General features: G+C 38.5%; 1 protein-coding gene across 1 annotated transcript; it reads right to left on the bottom strand.

Annotated features, from left to right (window-relative positions):
- Positions 1-62: 62 nt before the first annotated feature.
- Positions 63-23,099, bottom strand: LOC306734514 (L-amino-acid oxidase-like; the record flags this gene model as incomplete). The annotated part of the gene is made up of 15 exons (XM_079215871.1): positions 63-849; positions 1,723-1,859; positions 2,038-2,106; positions 2,597-2,798; positions 2,945-3,057; positions 3,948-4,174; positions 13,373-13,438; positions 14,253-14,309; positions 14,794-14,964; positions 15,097-15,342; positions 15,423-15,653; positions 15,817-15,861; positions 21,394-21,525; positions 21,869-22,114; positions 23,069-23,099. 15 exons carry the CDS (start codon positions 23,097-23,099, stop codon positions 63-65), a joined length of 2,760 nt encoding a protein of 919 aa, XP_079071997.1.
- Positions 23,100-23,403: the final 304 nt, after the last annotated feature.

Below are 23,403 nucleotides of genomic sequence, written 5' to 3'. Positions count from 1 at the left end.
CGTCTACATTTTGGAGGACAATTCTAAGCATCATGAGTTAAAAAGACTCCAAAAGCAAAACCCTAGAGCTCGTCATGTTGAGTTCTAGCGGCCTCTTGGTTAATGTTGGTAGCAGCTCTGATTGCAGATTTCATGGATGTCTCGATCCAAGCGTGAGGGAAGGCCGTGTGTTCCCCAGCAAAGTGCACCCTGCCTTCACTCTTGAAGAGCTCTTCAGCGTACTCTACATGCTGGTAGGGCGTGAAGAGAGCGAAGGCTCCCAAGCTGTGAGGATCCTGGCTCCACTTCTTCACCACCACTCCTGTGCAGAGAGACTTGACGTGCTCGCCATGGATCTTTGCCAAATCTCTCAGAGCCATCTCTTTCAACTCTTCATCGCTCGCTCCTAAGAAGAGGAGGGAGTCGTCAGACCAGGTGTAGGAAGCCAGGAGGACACCGATGGTCTCATTTGTTGGGAAACTGTGGCTGGGGTAGTAGATGTAACGCGAGGGCTCGTCAGTGATGCTCTTGCCGCCTCGGATGCCGTCCTCTTTCCAGAACTTCTCCCGAAAGGTAAGGAGGATTTTAGTGGAGCTTTCATAATGGACCCCTCTCAGGACTTCCATCTTTCTGATGGAGAGAGGTGGATCAAAGTCCAGGAAGAGGGCTGCTTTGGCTGTGGTTGTTACCAGAACAATGTCAGCAGAAAGGTCTGTCAAAGAGGTTTGGTGGCCCATCTGATAGGATACAACTACACCCTCATCTGATTGGCTGACACGTTTGACCTTCGAGTTAAGGAGAATGGGAATGTCAAGGACAGAAAGAAATGCATTGGTGAAGAGGTCTGACCCACCAGTCACTTCGTCGTACCTTCAAAACAAAAGGAAAGATGATTAGTCCCTTTGGTCATTGGCCCAAAGCTTATAACTAGAGCTACGTTGCCCTCTAGTGTCGGTTTTGGACATCAACATTTAAGTGTAGCTAAGTAGTAGTTAACCCCAATCATGTATTATCAGCGCTCGGTCGTGTACCTCAGAAGATTTGTAAATTGTAACTCAGTTAAACTGATAAAAGCATCATTTACACATCTATGGATTATATAAAGAAGGTCAATTAATTTTGAGATGCTTTAGAAACAATGGGTCTAAGAAACCTTCATTTGAGTAAATATTCAGCAGCCAAATCAAAAAGTTTACAGGATATTCAACCTCTGTTTCTTCAATACTAGACTTCTTTATCTACGGGTCTTGTACAAAGGCAATGCAGCAGTCCATGAATACAAGTCGACAGGTAATTACAATCCCTCCTCGGCTCAGTGGAGGCTGCATTATGGTGTTCACTCGTTGTCTTTTTGATTCTTCACTGCTCATTTTCTTTGTACGTCCCCTGATGTTTAGGAGAATAATCCTGTGAACACCGCGTAGACGATAAACGCCGGTGTGCATGCCACGCACAAGTAACAAAAAAAAGCTTCACTTTTTTAGTTTTGCACAGGACAAAAACGGCGGCCTCCTGGGCGGAGTCCCACGATTGTTTAACTGGTCAACCTGTCTTACTGTCCACCTGGTGGGAACTATCTCGCTCGTCATATTGTGTCATTTGCTCAGACAAATTCATAATGACGCTAGTGGGTTTACATTGGAGTTAGTTGAAGTTCAAGTTCACTAATTCAGTAAACTAAGACACAACGTCTTTCGGGACAAATTTGTCAATGCACAGATGTGTGAAACGATCCGATCGTACGTGGTGCTGTCGCTGACGTCGCTCTCGATGTAGATCATCTCAGTCAGCGCCAGGTGCATGAGGCTTTGTTCGTTGAGCAGGTCTCCGATCATCTTCACCGCCTCTGGACTCAGGCCACCTTCTTCTTTCAGGTACTCCTGTGAGAGGCAAATGTCTACTACAACCTCTCATTGAAATGTAATCTAACTGATTTTTTATTCAGGAGACCTTTTGCGAAACAGATCAGCTGAGAATATGTTCAGCGGTCCCAAACCCTGGTCCAATGTGCATTGGGGGAACATAACATTCACATCATTATATGTGTGTCTGATTTACCTTCACAGAGTACTGGTCGTACTTCTTTAGAGCAGCTCTGCAGCCATGTGCCACCACTTCATCTTTCACCTCCAGAAAAAAATCAGAATCAGAATCATCTATTGGCCAAGTACGTTGCACACACAAGGAATTTGCTGCTGTTTACAGTGGCGTTTTCAGTTGTATTCAATAAACATATTTTGACCTCCATATTATCAAATCAATGCTTACTGGGAACGTGACTCATTTTGTATATATATATATATATATATATATATATTTATATATATATATATATATATATATATATATATATATATATATATATATATATATACTGTATATGCTTTCTTTTACTGAGCTATAAAAGCACAACAACACAACATTGCCTTCAGCCCCTAAAATTCCAGAAGAAATTAAAAGTTTCAGCAACCGGGAAAGACAAATAACAATTAGAAAATTTACTTTATGACATTTAAGGGGATATCAGTTGACATAATAAACATCTGTTTGGAACAATATCTTTCAGCTAATTGGAATGAGAACATAGAATAATAGACTGTATGCCTCCTCTCTGTACCTTCTGCAGAGCTTGCTGCAGGAGTTGGTTGGCCGACTTCCCCCTCTCTCTTCTGGGCAGCTTGTAGTTCAGGATGTCGGGGTTCGCTTTCACCGCGTACGTCCTCTTCCGCAGCCCGTGTACCAGGTAGTAGGTGTTGATGTCCTCCATGATGAACTCATTCAGCTCAACTCCCAGCTTGTGAGCAAACCAGCGGACGATGCTGTGCAGAGAGGAGGAGCATGGAGCATTTCCAGTAAAGACAAATAAAGACATTTCTAACAAAGGGCTCATGACAAGGAACATGTGTTAACTGGCTAAAGGTCCAAACAGTGTGTTATTGCACATTTAAGACACAGTTTCACTCACCGGTGAAAACTCGGGATCCTCATGGCTCCCAGGTCGGCATACCAGCCCTCTTCTTCATTCCTGTAGGTCTCCACCCGCCCTCCAACACGACCGCTGGACTCCAACAGGGTCACCTTGAGAAGACAGTTAAATAAAGGGCCTAACCACAGGTGTCTATCTCCTGAAAACAAGGAGCCAGCGTTTAGTTTGTGTTATTGTGTGACTTTTAGTGTTTTTGAGATTAGTTCAGATTTAAAAAAACTAAACAAAAACACAAACTAACCGATGGACCTGCAACTCCTGTTGTGATTGGTAAAATGACTGTTTTTGTCAAAGGTGTCTTGTTTCTTTGAAGAGAGCAGATATAACAGCTTCAGTTATATTAAAGAAAATAATATAAATATAGCTGATCTTGATTCTTTCAGGTGTCTCAAATACACCTGTGGAAGAACACTACTGTACTCTCTGTCTGTTTCTTTAAACTCCACCTACTGTAATAATTCACTGACTATGGAGAAGTACCTCATACAACCCCACTTTAATTTTGTATAAGAAATGATAATCAAGAAGGTGGAACAAAAATGTGCATTTATTTTCCCTCTGCTGCATATGTTACCGTCTACTTTAGAAATGTAAGTAATCTAAAGATTGTCTCGGTGGTGGCTGCACAGTGCAGCTTGTTGAAATGTTTATTCTGCCCCCTAGTGGCCAACGAACGATACAAGCAACTGTCTGAAGAACCCTTTGAATATGTTTGTTGATATCTGTTTGTTGGGCTGAATTTATAGTTGACACAATTGACTGACAACGTTGTTGAATTGTTGCATGGTTGTTTTGACGAAAAATGTCTTCTTATTTTGTTTATTTATCTGTTTTTGTTCTTCTTTGTCAGATGCATGGTTAAGTAATTTCATTCTTTCTTATTTTCAAGCCATTTATTTTTCGTTAACTGTAAAAACATCTAAATAAAAGTATCAAAACAATAAATACAAGCAGCTGTCTGCTGTCTTCCTGCTGCACGGACCTGGTGGCCAGCGTCTTGCAGCAGCCAGGCGGCCGTCAGTCCAGCCACGCCGGCTCCCACGATGACGACATGATGGGATGCATTGACACGAGGCAGGCCGGTCTTCACGGTGTGCAGCAGCTCGTGGTAGTCCTTGTCCTCCAGACAGTTAGCCAGATGTTCCCTCAGTCTGAAAGCAGCAGTGTTGCTGTGGTGGAGTGTGAGCAGCAGCAGCACAGCGACAGCAGCTGGAAACATGAAGAGAGAGAGAAGGCACCGCTTTACTTCCAAAAGAGAAGATATCAAAAGATCGTTAACTTGGGATCTTTAAATCAGCCAGAAGACGAAAGCCGAAGTCTGTTTGAGAGAACGTTTATTTGAGGTGAGACACTAAAACATAAAAGACAAAAATAACCGGGAAAACAAAAAAAGCCACAGTGTAAAGCTTCCTAAACTCAATTAAAATAACCTGCTATTAACTGAAATGGTTCAACATCCTTGTTGTTTGACTCTGTAACTGCACTTTAAGTGTTTCCTCCGTATCTATAACTCCTCAGCTTTTATTCAGCGGGAACAATGTTGATTTATTTGGAATCGTTTTACTTTGAATCTGCATTATTTGTTCGGAATATAGGAACGTCCCTGAAAGAAAATCTCAATTTAAACCCAAGAATATGTATTTCATCTTCATTCATTCTCCATATACCATAATCTGGATTCTTCTCTGAACACAAATAACAATTTTTGGGTTATAGAAAACTATTTTCACCAAATTACCTTGTCTTTTTAAATACTGGAAATAAATAGTTTTGGAAATTATAGACCCATAAAATAAACAGTTATCTGTTATATCACTGTACAGAAAACCACACATTTAAAAAATGGATAATTCCCTTTAAAAAAAGATATTCTTTTATCTGCATTTCATATTTTTTCTGTTCATGGCCATGGTTTATTTAGCTCAATGTACTTTATACTCAGGATTGAAAGAAAAAAAATCAAACTAATAAAAGACAAACTAATTTTTCAGTCTTTAAACATTGTATCTATCTTTGTGATTGATAATGATCTATAACCTAATATGATCAGACATCGACTATCTATCTCACATGTATGATATGATGACACATGGAATGACAGTGGGCCTGCATGAGTCTAGAAACTGAAGGATTTCCCCAAGCCAGTGGGCTAAAGTCAGCTGGTCCCACTTCCTCTGCTCAGCATGTGACACCAGAATGTTTCAGTAAAGTCCAGAAACTGACCTCAGTCCTCATGCAGGGAAAACGAAACCTTGCTGCTCTGAAGCAGAACGACTCTGAGAGGAACAGAGCGAGGAGCTGACGACACGCACGGAAAATATTAGAGAGCAAAGACGGATGACTCAAACATGCAAAACCAAATTCACCAGTCTGTAAAATGTCAAAGGGATCATTTAGTCTGCTGAGTTTTAAAACAAATATATATACTTTGTCTAAAAAAACACACAAAAACACTTTTTTTTTACACAATTGCAAAAATACTCACACAATTTCCATTTCACCACATGTGGATCCATCTCCATGTGCAAGCGGGACTCCTCTCAGTCTCTGGTGACAGGGAAACAGAAACAGAAAAATAAAGGGAGAACAAATGGTGTGAGAATTAGTGTTTAGGTTTTGGTAGCCATCCCTTTATAACCTTTATAATTTAAAAATGTAAACGTGTGCAACATGGCAGACTCATAGTTTCAGGTAATTATACACTAGTATATATATATATATATATATATATATATATATATATATATATATATATATATATATATATATATATATATATATATACATACATATATATATATATATATATATATATATATATATATATATATAAAACATATTTATGCATATCATATTCCATTTATGCTAATTAATCTGCCTAAAAGTGGCCTGTCAGACAGTTAAAGTCACGTTTACATCTGTGTTCATAATCTTCTACTCTATTTTAAGTATATTTCTGTTTTACATAATTTTTTCAGTTTTTCTACATATATACACACACACACATATATATATATTTATATATATATATATATATATATATATATATATATATATATATATATATATATATATACACACATGCTGTGTATACACACTCATAGATACACTTATACACATATTTGTACTCACATTTATTTTAATGAATTAGTTTTTTGTTTTGATATTTCTTTGAATCTACTTTTTCCTTCTATTCTATTAAAAGTTGCTGTCAGTGTAATGTTTTATGAATTAAGCTGAAATAAACATCCTTTTAGAGGAAAAATTTAAACTAAACTAACTAGGTATAACTTTTCTTATGCTGATATATATATATGTATATACATATATTCGTGGTGAAATTTTAAAAATAGTTTTTTTTAGATGAAAGGGTTCCTACCTTTTGTGGAGCTTAAACAACAGAAGCTGATGTCACATTGACCTGATGTGAAGTTATGATCTCTTATATATCCTAATTTGTCTCAATAATGGAATTTTCCTCTCATCTGACCAGGCTGACCACAAAGGGCATGACTCGATCTGGGTTTTGTTTTTACAAATAGGTTTTGTTTTTCAGTTTCTACTCAACCAACTTTTACGACATCATAAAGAAAGACGCTGTGTGTGATCTGATGGGAACTTTGCCAGAAAAGGGAGGAAGTGCAAGAAGGACGTTTTCATCCGAGCAGTCGCTCATCTTCGATTGTATTTCTGACCCAATGAGTCACTCACAGCTGCTGGGTTAGTCTTTAAAGAAGTATATAGAGTACTTTAAGTGTCTGATCCACCGCAGTGCATGCTTGCCTTCATACAACACATTTCTAGGAAGTAGTTCATGGATATAAAAACCCAGCAGAAGAAGTACTTAACACATCAAGGTAGTGCATTACAATAATATACACAATATTGTATAAATGTATTAGTATTAGTAGGAGTAAGCTAGAAAAGGATAAACATTTGAAATAATTAGCCGATGGTTTTTTTATTTCAAGAACTTTTTTGTGAACTCCACATATTACAAAAGTGCAAAGTACATTTCACAATCCACTTTCGATTGGATTGTGAAAGGTGCCATGAAATGATGTGCAGTTCACCTCGGAGCGTCAAGTCTCACTTCCTGCTTGTATTTTCTACTAGAAACCAGCTGTCAATGTAGTAGAGCAACAAACAGTTCAGGCTTGTTTTACTCAGAGTTTGTGGCGATATGTAGGACGTCCCACAACGATTCCTACGTAATACATACATGTGGATGGGTCACTGGTCTTTCCTCCAGGAGACAGTTGTTTGTGCCGCCTTTGAAACGAGTTAGCATTGATATATTAGTAACGCAATTATATTTTGTGCAGCTATGCAACTTCCTTATTGGACTGATTCACATGTAATTGCACCTTGAAACTTCCAAATAAATATAGAGAAAAGAGGTGATGTCTTAAGAAAACCACAATGCAAGAGACCAGTGAAACCCCTATAAATACTTGATAAGTTTCACGTTCTATCTTTGTTATGGGTGACGTAGGTTCTTTGTCTCTGTGGAAAGTCTCACCTCCATGTAACGTACAAGCTGAGAGAGGATTATTCCGTTTACAACATGGCCGCTCTACAACATAATGCTGTGTACGTAACATTTCATTCAAAATGCGTTCCTTAATATAATCTTATAAACTTGGTTTAAATTGTTCTGTTTAAAGTTCTTTAAGTCCTCTCATATGTGAGTCTGTGTTCCTTGGCTCCACCCACTGACATTAAGCTAACCACTGAGGCTATTTCCACCTTGACAGCAGCTCGTTCTCTGAGACAAGGTTTTCAATCTCAAACTCAAAGTTAGTGCTGCAGCAACAGCAGAAAAACAGCCACACAGGAAGAGACCACGTCTCACTGTTGAACTCACTTTCACAGTCAGATGGTCAGACGGTCAGCGGCGAGACGACATGGAGCTCACAGCTCTCTGCATCCGACTGTGTGAGTACTGACTCTGTCTCCAGTTAGTAAAAACTCAACTACCAAGATGATGTGACCTCTTGGTGCAATATGTGTTCGTGGACCAGTCATGATATTTAACAGACCTTCCAGAGCAGCTGTAGTCGCTGCAGGCATCGATACAACATGTGGATGCTACGAACACGTCTCAGTGATGTTTAGCTCTTCTTCTTTGTGTCTCCAGCTCTGAATGTCTTGTTCCTGCTGTGTGCACCTGATCAGAGAGTTGGTGAGTACCAGATGGTTGCTCATCTATGAAGCAGGAAGATGTGTTCTTATGTGATTTTAGTGAAGTCGTTTTTATTGTGTTTTATGTGCAGATTGATTTCAGATATATATTCCACTAGTTTATAAATCAACATCAACACAAATATCCTTTTTCTTTGTCTCAGGTTCAGTGTGTCTCCGTGTCGTCGCAAACAGGCTGCAGTTCTTTGAATATGAGACTCTGACTTTCCAATGTGAGGGGCTCAAAGGGGAAGAACTGTCATGTAGATCTACTGCTAAGATAAAATCAATGAGGTCCTCCTGCGTCATCAAAAATGCTTTCCCAGAAGACAGTGGAGAGTACTGGTGTGAAACTGGAGCCGTGAAGAGCAACATCGTCCACATCACCGTCACTGGTATGTTTGCATTAATATAATAACTCGTTGTTATTAAAACATCATGACTATAACTAGAATATCAAACACATGTTTTCCAGCTGGCTCAGTGATCCTGGAGAGTCCCGTCCTTCCTGTAGCGGAGGGAGATGATGTCACTCTGCGCTGCAGAAGCAAGACGACTTCCTCCGACCTCACGGCTGATTTCTATAAAGACGGCCTCCTCATCAGGAACGGCTCTACGGGAAACATCTCTATCCTCAATGTTTCTACGTCTGATGAAGGACTCTACAGGTGCAGCATCTCTGACGCTGGAGAATCAGCAGGGAGCTGGATGACCGTCACAGGTAAAACAGAGCAATGTTTCAGAATGATTTTTATACATATGTGATGTAATTAAGTTTAATCCTTCTCTTCCTGTTTTCACTGAAGAGACTAGACCTACCTCCTCCACTAGACCTACCCCCTCCAGTCCGTCCTCCTCCAGTCTTGTCTCATGGATCGTTGTCACTATTTGCGTCATGCTTCTTCTGTTGGCGGTCGGACTTCTTCACTTTGGCAAAGATTATTGGCAAAGAAGTACGGAAACATTTCACTGACATTTTTGCTCATAAGAAGCGCTCATAGCTACTGCTGACTTGTACTCTTGACAGAGATCACCTGTCAGTCAGTCTGTATTCTGTTGTGTTGGTGCTGTTTAGTTTCTGCTCTCTTAGATGGACCAAACTAATATTGGATCCAGGCAACAAAACCACAAAACAAGGTTTAAGAAACGAGCGTTAACTTTAGGCAACAAAACCATGAAAACAATTTGCAACACTTGGTTCTGTGTTTTCGATTTGGTAACATAAATACAATATATATATATTATACATATTATACATTATACAACGTTCACTTCAGTTTTTTCTGAACACAAAAAGATTTGTTTTATTTTTAGTTATCCCAATTTTTTCTTTTGTTATTATTTAATGTCAAGCCTTGAAGCAAGTTTAGGCAGCGCAAATAGGCTATAGCCAAATAGGCTATAACTTCAAATTTCTGTATGTGTATGTTCCCTTGACATGCTTCCTCTATGTTTTATATTTACTTGTTCCTATCTTTTTATCTCATATCTTACAGTTCAACTAGTGGAAGCTGACTGAAGGAGAAGCTTTAAAGACATGATTACAATTTCACAGTAAATAGGCAGACATATGAGTAAAATGAGAAAGTACAACAGCCCATGTGTACTTTATTACAACAAGTATAATAGTAATGGAAGAACAAATTGAGCATAAAATGTGTACATTGTGTACTTTAGATAGATAGTACAACTACAACATTGTGTGTATTCATATTAAATAAGAAAGACTTGGTTGTCATGTCATGTGAAGTTCAAAGAATTTTAAAATGAACGAATATTATTCTCGTCATTCTTTGGTGAACTAAAGTATCTGTGTCTATTTTTAAGAAGTATCAGTTTATTATTATGGTCACAGTTAAACTGACTTGTTCCATTTATGTCTGGTCATATGTGTGAGGACAACGTTCAGAGCTGCTTAAACTTTTAAATACACTCTTAATAGTAGTGTTATTGACACTGTATTATCTTGGCAATGTTGTGAAAAGATGTGGAATAAATAAGTGCTATTAAAGTGAAGAAAGGTTATGTTGAACACGTCAAATTGTGTTTGTCCTGTGATGCAAAACATCCCTGTTTGTAATGTTTCATAGGCTGATAGTTCTTGCTTTAACATCGACTCTGTTCTTGTTTTAATTTATTAATAATGAATGAATGACGGGTCTGAAAACACAGCTGTTCAGAAGGGGCTGAATGCTCGGCCTGTGGTGTTGATGCTCGCAGCTTTCGAGAGAAAAACTTCAACTCAACACTTTGCTTCGTTGGTCCTCAGCGACACACCAGCAGGGCCGAGTAGCATCGCACAGCCAAGTTGTGGCTGCTCGGCATAAGACACACTGAAATAAACTATTAGCATTTTGCAAATAGGCATACACTGCAAAAACAGCCCTTCTAGAAAGAAGCAAAACAGCAAAACCCATATTCAATCAAATCATCCTATATCAAAGCAAAAAAAAGTTACCCCATTGGCAGATTTTTTTGCTTGACAAGATTTCTTAAAATAAGCCAAACATCAAGAAAAGTAAGGTTTTTTTGCAGTGTGTTAGTCGCTTGCTTGACATAACCACTGCAGTTTTGAAGTAGAGCATGGATTTAATGAGCAATGAGTAAATGATATATTAGTATGGCAAATATTTACACAATTTGAGTTGCAATGACATGTCTTTCCCACACTTCCTGTCCCTCTTAACTCTCTTTCAAATAAAGTGCCCCAATATATTCTTAAAAAAAAGAACGGAAAATTTGCTCTTTTTTTGTCATGGAACCAAACCGCTTAACAAGAATGGATCATCCTCATCACTCCACAGACAAAATATGAATTATGCCTGCAGTGGATGACCTAATGAAATTATCCAGACTGAAGAAATATTGCAGTGAATTGGACCGATTCAGAACAAAACAACACTTATTTGGACGAGAAAGCCAACTTCTATACGGTTGTATGGAACACTAACGTGTGGTAGCGTCTGTGGTGTGATGATGTTCATCAAAAATTGCAAAATAATCAAACTTCATGATTTATGAAACAGAGTCTCTGAGTCAGGGCTGGTATGCTTATTCTTTTAGTGAATCCTTGACATATGTTGCATGCAGCTCTTCCTCCTCACAGACTAACGTGATTTTGTAATAGGGATAGAGAAGCTACCAGGGTTTCATGGGGTTGAGTCGCAAGGATAGCAGCCAGAATAGGATACTACCAAATTATTTAAAATCCTGAAGAAAAAGATATGAATGGAACTTGATAGATTCCAAAGGCCCTAAAATGAATAGTTGAGCTATTGTAAAGATCATACAATTAACAAAGTGGAAATGACTCAAAGTTTAATATTCATATCACAAATATGTTCTGTTCAGTGCAACAAAGTTATACAGTGTAATATATATTATGTAATTTACTGTCTTTGCTACACGCCATAAAAACACTTTGCAGAAACTCTGCCACTATCACCTCCTCTGTCGACAGAATCATCCACTGGTTTGCTAAAAAACTGGGGTTCAAACTGAATGAATTCATCATGGACGGGATGCTGAAGAGGACAAACGTAGTGCAAAAACAAACGCTGACGCTCTGAATTACAACGTGAGGTAAAGTTAGAAAGAGAAGTCAGACGAGCTGCTACAACAGGCTTTGCAGAAGGTACGTAAGACACAGGAAAAGAAGGAGAAATGGAAAAAGTTGCACCATTTTACATTTCCTTGGAAAGTGGTTGGTTAAGGACATTTGCATCGCTAACCAGACAGCAAGTCAACATACAAATACAACATTCAAGCAAATGTATTTCTCGTTTGTAGAGGATGTTGTCATCGGTACAATACCGTGTTTACCACAAACTGAGTGTGTCTGCTTCAGATAAAAGCGATGCATTACTTTTAAGTTAGTGAGTGTATTTAAAAGCTTAAGCAGCTTTGAATGGTGTTCTCACACATTTGAACAGACATAAATGGAACCAGTCAGTTTAACTATGAGACCATAATAATGAACTGATACTTCATACAAATAGACACAGATACTTTAGTTCACCAAAGAACTCAGATGAAGGCTGCATGATGACATTAGTCCATTTCAAAATGCTTTTAACTTCACGTGACCTTTCAACCAAGTCAGTCCAGCTCATAATATATACCATTGAATATTATTAAATATGAATATACACAATGTTGTACTTGTGCTACCTAACTGGAATTACACAATGTACACTTTGTTTGCTCAATTTGTTCTTTAATTATTAATAAACATAACATAGTATTTCATTTGACTATGTTTTGTAATATGGATGAACTTCCTCATTCCACTCATATGGCTTTGCTAATGTAGGTATGCTGTGTGAAGACGTGAACACGTGCAGCTCATCCTTCAGTCGGCTGTAAGACAAACAACATAAGAACATACAATTTAAAGTATGTCAAGAAAACATGTCAGTGCAGTTACAGCCTGAAAATAGTTGTTCTGCCCAAACCCTGCCTCAAGACTTGACATTATTCAACAACATCTGTGTGTGTTGTGAGTTATTGATTCAACAAATGTTAACACATAGCTTATTCCAAACTAATCGTCAACTAGAACAAATCCTAATTAATGATGATACATTTAGGTTACATCTAGAAATACTGACTTCATACAACAATTCCCAATTTGGAGTCAAACCATTTAAACATTAGTCTCCTCATAGAAGCCAAGCTTTCACCAAAGAGGAAAGGTAAATGCTGTTGGAAGTGGTGCTGTATTCAAGTTGATTATGGACTTGCAAATAGTGTTCACATTGTCAACATTGTCAAATTTGTGTTTCAGAAACGCTGTTAGCTCCGATACATCCCACCTGTTGCTTAAGGTACAGAAGTACCCATACAAAATGGATCCCTTGTCAGTAAAGGTTCGATTTTAAAATACAATTAAACCCATATACAGTTTTATAGTCAATTAACATTATTTTACAACCCTCATACCACCAGATCATACACCAGTCTTAAATATTTGTATCTCTACGATCCATCCACTAAGATGTCGATGCAGTCTTACCTACGGAATTGTAGAATACAAGGCATTCTCTTTTAAAGATGGGTTGGTACTTGCTGCGGCCTCTCCTTTGAAAAACGAAGGAATGATGTGAGTGTGTTGCTAAAATATTGAATTACTAGAAAACTAATTTTATCACAAAATTGGTCTCTTATGTTGGTTATTATCAAAATGAGTTACCATTCAAATGGCTTTTTTAACACAAGTCTTACCCATGTGTTGAGTGTCACCTGGTCCCACGGGGTAGTAAAGAGCTCGAGAAAACAATTCATCCTCACCTGAAGGAGAGATATAGTTAGTCAGTTGATAGGTAAATACATCAGCATCAGTAATAATGCTCAGGATCCACTAAAGTTAAGTTTGTTCATTTGAATGCTTTTTCTTTGAGCCAGTAATAGTTCAATGTTTGGGGTTGTGCACCTATTCTAAAAGTTGGATATATAAAAATGTTTTTATGGTTTTGTTGCCAAAACCCTAACTTTCGTTAGTTAAGATGTTGTGCTAAAAAAAAGGACAATTTGTGTCCCTATACATAATATCAATAGATAGTATTCAGAGACTAGTTCACTAACTGCCGTGAGACTGTGTTGATGGTTATCAAATGATAAATTAAAATAATTGAGCTGTTTTAGGGAATAAATGCCCAAAAGATGGTAGATATTTCTAGCTGTGTTCTGTATGGGACATGAGGTAGAAAAAGAACCTAAAAGTACAATTAAAGCAAAAATAACTATGTCAGGTGAAGTACCTTTCTTCCTCCTGTTTTTTGATACAGTCGCATATATTATTGTGTCTGCATCCGCAGCATTGGACTCGACAGAGACTGAAAACCCAACGATAAATCAATTCACAAAGCAGATACTCAAGTCAGTTTTGCATTCATAATAAGCCATTTATTTTATTAACATTTCTATTTTTATTTTCACAAATAGAGTTCTTATTTTAATAAACAATTCAGTGAACATCTAGCACTTTGTAGTGATTTTTTGAAGTGCTATAAAGATCCAAATAAATAGATATAATTATAAAATGATGCCCAATATAGGATGCCAAAAATACAGCAGTATACTGATGCAGGCTTCAGTTACTCACCTGCTTGATCCTCAGCTGAGCCTGGTCCAAGTGTTAGTGTGGACAGGAAGAGCAATGCTGCACGACAAGAAAGACGTTCATTAGTTCTGTGCTTAATTTTGTAATATTAGTAATATTACATTGAATTGTTTAATGTATTAAGGGGTGGAATCACTAAATTTAAATTTTAAGATTGGGTCCCTCTCTTGTTTGGCAGCATGCTGGGTTACGAGTATCAATCCTAATACTGCAGCTCTCCCCCTAGCTGCATGTCGGTAAAACACTGTTTCAATACAAATGTTTGCTGGTTGAGATCTGTGTTGCATGCCAGACTCAATCTTATAGGAGAAGCACAATCCCTGAAGGGGCGATCTCAAAAAGTGACACATTTTCAAAGCATTAATGATGCAGAGATTCCATTCAGCGGAGGCCCACTTTTCAACCCTAACCCAAAAAAATCACCATCTACTAAACAGTATGAGCACAAGGTCAAACTCATCACCTGCAGACTGCTGTCTACAGTAGCTTTGTGGGCAAAATAGTCAGTGAAATGTTTCCGTACCTCTTTGCCAATAATCTTTGCCAAAGTGAAGAGCTCCGACCGCCAACAGCAGAACCATGAAGAAAAAGATCACAGCGATCCATGGGGCAGAACTGGAGGAGGTAGGACTGGAGGAGGATGGACTGGAGGATGATGGACTGGAGGATGGACTGGAGGAGGTAGGTCTCGTCTCTTCAGTGAAAACAGGGAGAAGGGATTACATTTAATTATATCACATGTATATATATATATATATATATATATATATTTATATATATATATATATATATATAAATATCATTCTGAAGCATTGCTCTGTTTTACCTGTGACAGTCATCCAGCTCCCTGCTGATTCTCCAGCGTCAGAGATGCTGCACCTGTAGAGTCCTTCATCAGACGTAGAAACATTGAGGATAGAGATGTTTCCCGTAGAGCCGTTCCTGATGAGGAGGCCGTCTTTATAGAAATCAGCCGTGAGGTCGGAGGAAGTCGTCTTGCTTCTGCAGCGCAGAGTGACATCATCTCCCTTCGCTACAGGAAGGACGGGACTCTCCAGGATCACTGAGCCAGCTGGAAAACATGTGTTTGATATTCTAGTTATAGTCATGATGTTTTAATAACAACGAGTTATTATATTAATGCAAACATACCAGTGACGGTGATGTGGACGATGTTGCTCTTCACGGCTCCAGTTTCACACCAGTACTCTCCACTGTCTTCTGGGAAAGCATTTTCGATGACGCAGGAGGACCTCATTGATTTTATCTTAGCAGTAGATCTACATGACAGTTCTTCCCCTTTGAGCCCCTCACATTGGAAAGTCAGAGTCTCATATTCAAAGAACTGCAGTCTGTTTGCGACGACACGAAGAAACACTGAACCTGAGACAAAGAAAAAGGATATTTGTGTTGATGTTGATTTATAAACTAGTGAAATATATATCTGAAATCAATCTGCACATAAAACACAATAAAAACGACTTCACTAAAATCACATAAGAACACATCTTCCTGCTTCATAGATGAGCAACCATCTGGTACTCACCAACTCTCTGATCAGGTGCACACAGCAGGAACAAGACATTCAGATCTGGAGACACAAAGAAGAAGAGCTAAACATCACTGAGACGTGTTCGTAGCATCCACATGTTGTATCGATGCCTGCAGCGACTACAGCTGCTCTGGAAGGTTTGTTAAATATCATGACTGGTCCACGAACACATATTGCACCAAGAGGTCACATCATCTTGGTAGTTGAGTTTTTACTAACTGGAGACAGAGTCAGTACTCACACAGTCGGATGCAGAGAGCTGTGAGCTCCATGTCGTCTCGCCGCTGACCGTCTGACCATCTGACTGTGAAAGTGAGTTCAACAGTGAGACGTGGTCTCTTCCTGTGTGGCTGTTTTTCTGCTGTTGCTGCAGCACTAACTTTGAGTTTGAGATTGAAAACCTTGTCTCAGAGAACGAGCTGCTGTCAAGGTGGAAATAGCCTCAGTGGTTAGCTTAATGTCAGTGGGTGGAGCCAAGGAACACAGACTCAAATACAAGAAAGACCTCAATTCTGATGCTCATGAACTTTTTTCACAATGTAAAACAGAAGACCAAAATGTGTCATATAATTAAATAAAGGAATGGCATTTTAAATTAGATGTTCATATTGCATTTTGTCAGCAGTGGCCATGTTGTAAGCTGCATACTATTCTCAGCTTGTTTTTTCCACAGTGGTGAGAGAAAGAACCATCGTCACCCATAAAAAAACTATTTATAGGGGTTTCACTGGTCTCTTGTGTAGAAGAAAAACCTGTGCTTCTCTGACGACATCACCTCTTTTCTCTCAGAATACTCATTTTAGTGTAATGGTGCAATGTATTTATTACAACCAATTGTGGCAGCAGTTGGAGATGACATCATGTTAGCTGTATGGAACCTGCTGTGCATGTCACTGACATGATTGCAGAGTGGACGAGACGTGAATCCTAGATTTGTCCATTGTGGCGTGAAGGTGTGGATCTACAGGGTAACAACTGTCCGTCCTACATTGGGAGAACGTCACTGTCCATCATCAAACTGGAGAGTTTGAAAATAAGTAACATTCCTATTATGCTTAATTCCAACTGAAGAGAGAATTTACTGTCGAGGTGGTTGTTGTTTAGAGGAAACATCGTATCGGCTTCATAGGGAAGAACCTCAATAAGACAGTTTGCCAGCGGAAGCACATTTACCGACATTAGGAAAGTAAATCCTCACAAACCTTGATGTGCAGTTAAAGAGAGTAGAGGAAGAACGTAAAGATGTGCTATGAGTGGTTAATTTATTAATGCATCACAAGAAGGGCCTGGAGAAGCCGGTACATCACCAACTGCAAGAGAGACCAATAGAAAACAGCCAGAATGCCAAGATATCAAAATAAATCCTGAACTTAGGAAAAAACAACAAGATACACTCAAATTTTTAAGGTCTATGTTATATATGGGGATACGATAGTGTCAGAGAGGAAGAGCGTGTTCCATAATCTCAAGAAGCAAACCAATAAACAACTGGAGGAGAAGAAAAAAGTCAGACCTTTCAGATACAAAAGGGATCCCTTCATCTCCTCAGAGATTTTGAATGGCATATTTATTTTGCTGACAGATTATAAAACAGTGACAAAGTACAGGATGAACCACTAAACATTTATGAGACTTATAGCTGTCATCATAAGGAGCACGTTTGTGTTTTAGGTATGTTTAAATTGACCTGACAGGGGCTTCTAGTGGCCATGTGAAGTATGACGGGTTGATGGACTGGACTTCAGGGGGAAACTTTTTTTCAAAACCTAAACAAACCACTTTTAGCAGAGAAAACTGACTTTTGCAATGCCCTGACTTTGAGGTTGATATTTATGATTATTATTATATTTATCCTAAAAACTTTATATGAGGGTGATTTATTCTTTTGTAAATACTTTTTTCCCTTTAATATTACATGCTTTTACTCAGAAGCCCCTGCACACGCACACACACACACACACACACACACACACACACACACACACACACACACACACACACACACACACACATGTGGTGTTGTATCAATGTTAAAGGCCATGACTCTTAAATGTCCATGTGTTTGTAAATAACTTGTGTATCATTGAAAGATGTCTTGTATTTTTGATCATGAACTGGTAATGATGAAGTTATTATTGGTTTCATATCTTTTGCATCTGTTGCAGACTCGAGTGCTTTATGTGAACCTGCTGACCACAGTGAGCTCTGCTCTTCCTGTGTGAGCTTCCTCATACTGCGCTGACAGAACAATGTGGTTTAACCTTTGCACTCTAACACAATTAGCCACGGAGGCTTTGAGTGAGCTGCAGAGCTCAGATGAGGAGCTAACGTTCCATCCATTTTCACACATCGGTATTCATTTGTTATATCAATACAGTATTTACTGTGTTCATAAATACAACATACTGTCTTTAACCACGTTGGCCACTTCTTTCCCACAAGCTATGTTATCGTTTGATTAGAATTTGTTCAACAAAGTCATACATAGATTTGAAAACAGCAGCATTATTGGCTCCGTACATTGATGGAGGATGTAAGCTTTAGGTAATACAAATATACAATAATTGTATTAAACATTTGGTGAAACTGAGCACATATCAGGTTTTACATGAAATCATTTAAGAAGCTTCTCTAACAGATGTTGATATAAATGCTTCATCTTGTCTTAATTTTGTGGAAATGGGGACACTTAATCAATTTAAATTAAAATGTATTCATTTGTATTTATTATGCTAATGTTGCGTCAAGTTATCTAATATTGACATGAAAAATAAAATTAAACAGCTTGGTTCATGCATCAGAAGGGATGCTACCATTTCTCACAGTATACATGTTTCTATATTTGTTTCAGGTCAAACTGATGTAATTATGTTACTACTTGACCGCAGTGAGTGAGTTCCGATCTCCAGCAGCTCCGTTCTGGTAAACAGCATCTCAGAAGAAGAGACGGTAGAACAATGTGGTTTAACTGCTGCTGTGAGTTAGCTAAAGCCCTCCGATAATGAAGAAACTTCCCATTGTCATTACATAAGAATACAGTTACTCTCTCTACAAATGTGCATAGCCTGCGATACTGTAATATTGTCTTTTATCATGAACATGCACGACTCTCCCAACAGTTTGAAAATAGTTGTATTTAGAGAAAAATTATAAAACTTTGATTCTGCAACGGGGATGATTGGAAATGTAACAGTTTAAAAAATTGTTCGGTCGACATATTACAAAATGCATTAATTCAACAGCTGTGTGTGGTCGACCTGCACACATGACAACGTCTTCCATCTCTTCTTTCTTCAGCCTCTGCGCTCAGTAACCTGCAGGACACACAAGGGACGAAGGACATATCTGTCAGTATGTTCACAACATTAACTCTCATGTTTGTGCTGATGTTTTTAAATTTTTGATAAATATGAATTTTAGAAGTTGAGAACAGTCAAGATGTACACAGTCCCCTCATCAATAGGACAAGTTACTGTTTTTCCTCTCTATTTCTACACATAAAATAAAGCAAAGTCAGTCTTGCCTAATCAATCGTATAATAGAAGTGATCCTCTTCTGTTAAAAGTTGGTTGGTACCTGCAATTCTGGTGCAATGGCTGGATCCTCTTGGTTCTGTTTGAGAGAAATTCAATTCAAAATTGTGAACTTTTTAATTCATCTGAAAGCAGAAATCTATACGACCCGACATAACTTGGAAGTTTCTTGATAGCATTCTAACATTCGTCAGAAATTCAGAACAACAGGGGAAGCCTGATTAAAATACACTGACTCTAAAAGTACATGAATCAGTCTATAAACTACCCATTAAATGCAGATGTAAACTGTTATGTGCTGTATAATGCACAGCTATGGATAAAAAAACATCTTTTAGTCAAAACATCAGATTCAGATGACTTAATTGTCCATTAGATTTGAGAGCCTGAGACATTACAAAACACAAGATTAATTAATTATATAAATACACACAACCACACAAACAGATGTCAGGCTCAATTATTGGCACAATACTTTTTCTAAAAAACACTTTTTTTCTGAATTGTACAATCCACAGCTTTAATCATTATCATGCAGATGATACTCAACTTAATATTTGTTAGATACTTCATTAGACTTTTATTAGAGTCCAATTATTTCTATTCTAAAGTAATTATATTTTACAAATTGTTGCCCTATTCCATCTGATCACAGTTTGGACTGATGGACGTAGTGTCAATTGGTCTTATTTACTGTAATACAGATAAACTATGTATCTGTGAGAAAATAAGGGTTCAAATGTATTGCAGTGTAAAGTCTTCTGAGGTCTGATTATTGACCTTCCGTTCACTTCCCTACACAACACTTCAGGTTAAAGCTTATAGCGCTTGATGTCCTGATGAAAATAAAGCTAACACGTGCATTGTGGTGAACTATTTCCACAGTGGCCTCTTGACTGATAACCGCAAGATCAGCCAGCATGAGAGCTGCTACACGGTGAACCTGGGGCCCGTCTACTCTTCTGTCCGTGGGTTTCTCGGGTGGTTTATGTCTGGGTTGCTAAAAAAAGAAGCCTAAGTATCACAAGCTTAAAAGCTTGAAGATGAACCAACCCTAAAAGATAGTCTATAAATGTCAGGTTAGATTTTCTTAATGCAATCTTGAATACTAACATATTACATTTTTACATGTTAAAGTCTTTGTTTTTCAGAGTCAAGTTAATTACCGTTCTCCATCCTCGGTTTCATCAAGAAAGGATACATTGCCTGGGTGGGAACATCTGCTCTGACCTCTTCATACACTGCAGTATAATACAAATACAACACCTCATGAGTAACAGGCAGGTATGTCAAAGCAATTAAGCGTATGTACATGCATTCTATAAATCTAGTCCTATAAGTATTAAAGCGGACACATTATTCGACTTGTTTTAACTTTATTCGACCATATTTTGTTTGTGGATCTCAACCCCGGACTCTTTATCATCGTTGACATAGTTGCTACGCTTTTAACCCTTCGTGGAAGTGTGCACACGTGTGCATGTGTAATGTTCGTGCATGAAACACATGATTCACTGGACTACGATGTTGTTCATCACACCACCCAAAATGCCCCAGAATGATATACGTAGAGGTCGGCAGACGACAATGTCAGAAGGACAATGGGGTCAAAAATTATAGACAATTAAAAGAATAATGTGATCCCTGCTTAATATGAGTGAAATTATGAAATAAATTCTGCATGGCTGCAGCTGGACTGATACCTCTCTCTTTTCTTTTTTTTTCTTCTTAAAATGAAGGCATGAATCCATTTTTCTACATGTCAAAAAGGGAAGAACTTGGAGATGTTTCTATAGGCCTAACTTTACATGTCCCTCTTACAGGGTGTGGATGGGAGGACGTCTTCTTTGGCTTGTTGATCCAACAGAAAGTTTAATTTCTGCATCTATGAAACATGAGTGCGAACCATGTGATTGGCCATCAGGAACCATCAGAAATTATGTTGAATACTAACATAGTATTGCATAGTATAGCAATGAAGATCCCACTTTTAGCAAACTTTGCATGAGTAATAACAGCGGGGTCCATCTGTCTGTACCTCTGGTGATTGGTGGTCGTTTCCTACATTGCAGCAATCCGACCGACATCAGCAGAGCCACCAGGAACACACTGATACCAATGCAGAGCGGCAGAAGGATCCGAGGGCCGTGATGAGGCGCTTCATCGGCGGCTGGAGAGATCATGGGATGTGCAGCAGATAAGATACTCCTTTATTAGTCCCGCAGTGGGGAAATTTACAGATTAGACATGACATGATGCTGTGAAAAGCATTATTTTGGATGTCAATATCAGACTTGAAATAAAATGCTTTGTTCAATCCATTCTATTTTTCACAATTTTCTCTGAAAATAAAAAGTAAAGGACTTCCTGAGACTTTGACATCCGTTCTCAGACAACTTGTACAAATTCACATTGAGTTGTACAAATTGTGTGTAATACTTCCATCAAGCTTTAAAACATGGGTTTGGGACAAAGCATCCATAGATGTATTTTGAAACACGGGTACGTCTCACCTCTGACCGTCAGCCAGCTCTCTGGTGATTCTCCAGCTCCAGAGATGCTGCACTTGTAGACTCCTTCATTGGACTTGGAGACACTTAGGATGATTACGTTTAATGAGGAGCTTCTCTGCATCAAGCGGCCGTCTTTAAAGAAGTCCACTGTGCGGTTGGGGGACGCCTGCTCATCTCTGCAGCTCAGAGTCGTAGCTTCCCCCTCCACCACAGGATGGACGGGACTCTCCAGGATCACTGGACCTTCTGAACGACACGTTTTAATGGAATATGTGTTAATTACACAGCTTAAAACGTTTTGGAATAAAGAAGGCCAATGTGGCTGAGGATTCCTGGTTTTAATAGTTTATTCGATCATATTGTATTTAACACAGTAATACATCAACACACATTGTATTCTTAGTATTTAAGTATTTTCATACCAGTGACAGTGATATTGACAGTGTTACTGGTCTTTGCTCCCATTGTACAACAGTATTCTCCACTGTCCACTGCTGGAAAGAGATCTTTAATTTCACAGGGTCCTGTCGATGACCAGTCTATAGCACATGTTCCATCTACTCCTTTGATCCTCCTCATCACTCTCCATCCAGTCAGCCCCTCCAGTCCCTCACAGCTGACACTGAGGGACTCAGATTTAAAGAGCTGCTGTCTGTTTGGAACAACCTGCGGAAAAGCTGCATCCAAAGAAGGACATGTCTGCTATTGCATCAAATATATTTTACATTTAAAACAAAACAAAAGACTTTCATGTTTTTGAAACGGAGTTGAATTTGTTTTACACTCTTGAAATGTTTCTGAAGTCCTCCTTTAAGGCTCATTTTGGCTTTTTGCTTTATTACCGGTATCTTATTTTCAAGCATACTTGTAGTTAGGTGTTATCACTTGGGATACAGAATATGAAAAGACATTGTTTCTAAAAAAAAGAAAGCAAATACACATAAAATTGTAAAGTTAGTTACCAGCGTTTTGAGAATAACTCAAATCAGCTTGTGCGACCAGCAGCAACATCACAGTCCTCACTACAGAGACAAGAGAACTGTCACTGTCTCAGATATTACTTCTGATATATATATACTGTATATATTATGTATATATCACATAACTGGAACATGTAATTATCTGTAATATTTGCTGCATCATCAGTGAGATTACAACTCTACATTTCCTGTTATTTGCTTCACAAAGACCTTTACTCACTCAGCGGGCTGCAGAGCGCTGTGGCCTCCATGCTGTTCGGCTGCTGACTGTCTGAGCATCACCTGCATTCAACACATCAAGAAGTCAGAAGCTCCTCCTCCTCTTCCTCTGCTGCTGAGGAAACAGCTGCTGTGAGTTTAAAACCAGAGGAAATAAAGTACGATCTCAACAGGTGGCGCCAGGGGATTTGAGATTTAAAGGACAGAACTCTGGTGAACAGGAAACAAACTATTACATCTCATGTAATATTAAGTACAGTTTTATATAAAGACACTTCACCTCCTACAAACATAATCAGGACATTTGTATTGGACGCTGGGATTTGTTTTGGCCTG

The sequence above is a fragment of the Taurulus bubalis genome (assembly GCF_910589615.1).
Source record: "Taurulus bubalis genome assembly, chromosome: 3".
NCBI classification, from domain to species: Eukaryota; Metazoa; Chordata; class Actinopteri; order Perciformes; family Cottidae; genus Taurulus; species Taurulus bubalis.
The sequence above is the reverse complement of the archived record's forward strand: the minus strand, read 5'-3'. Positions and strand labels throughout refer to the sequence as shown.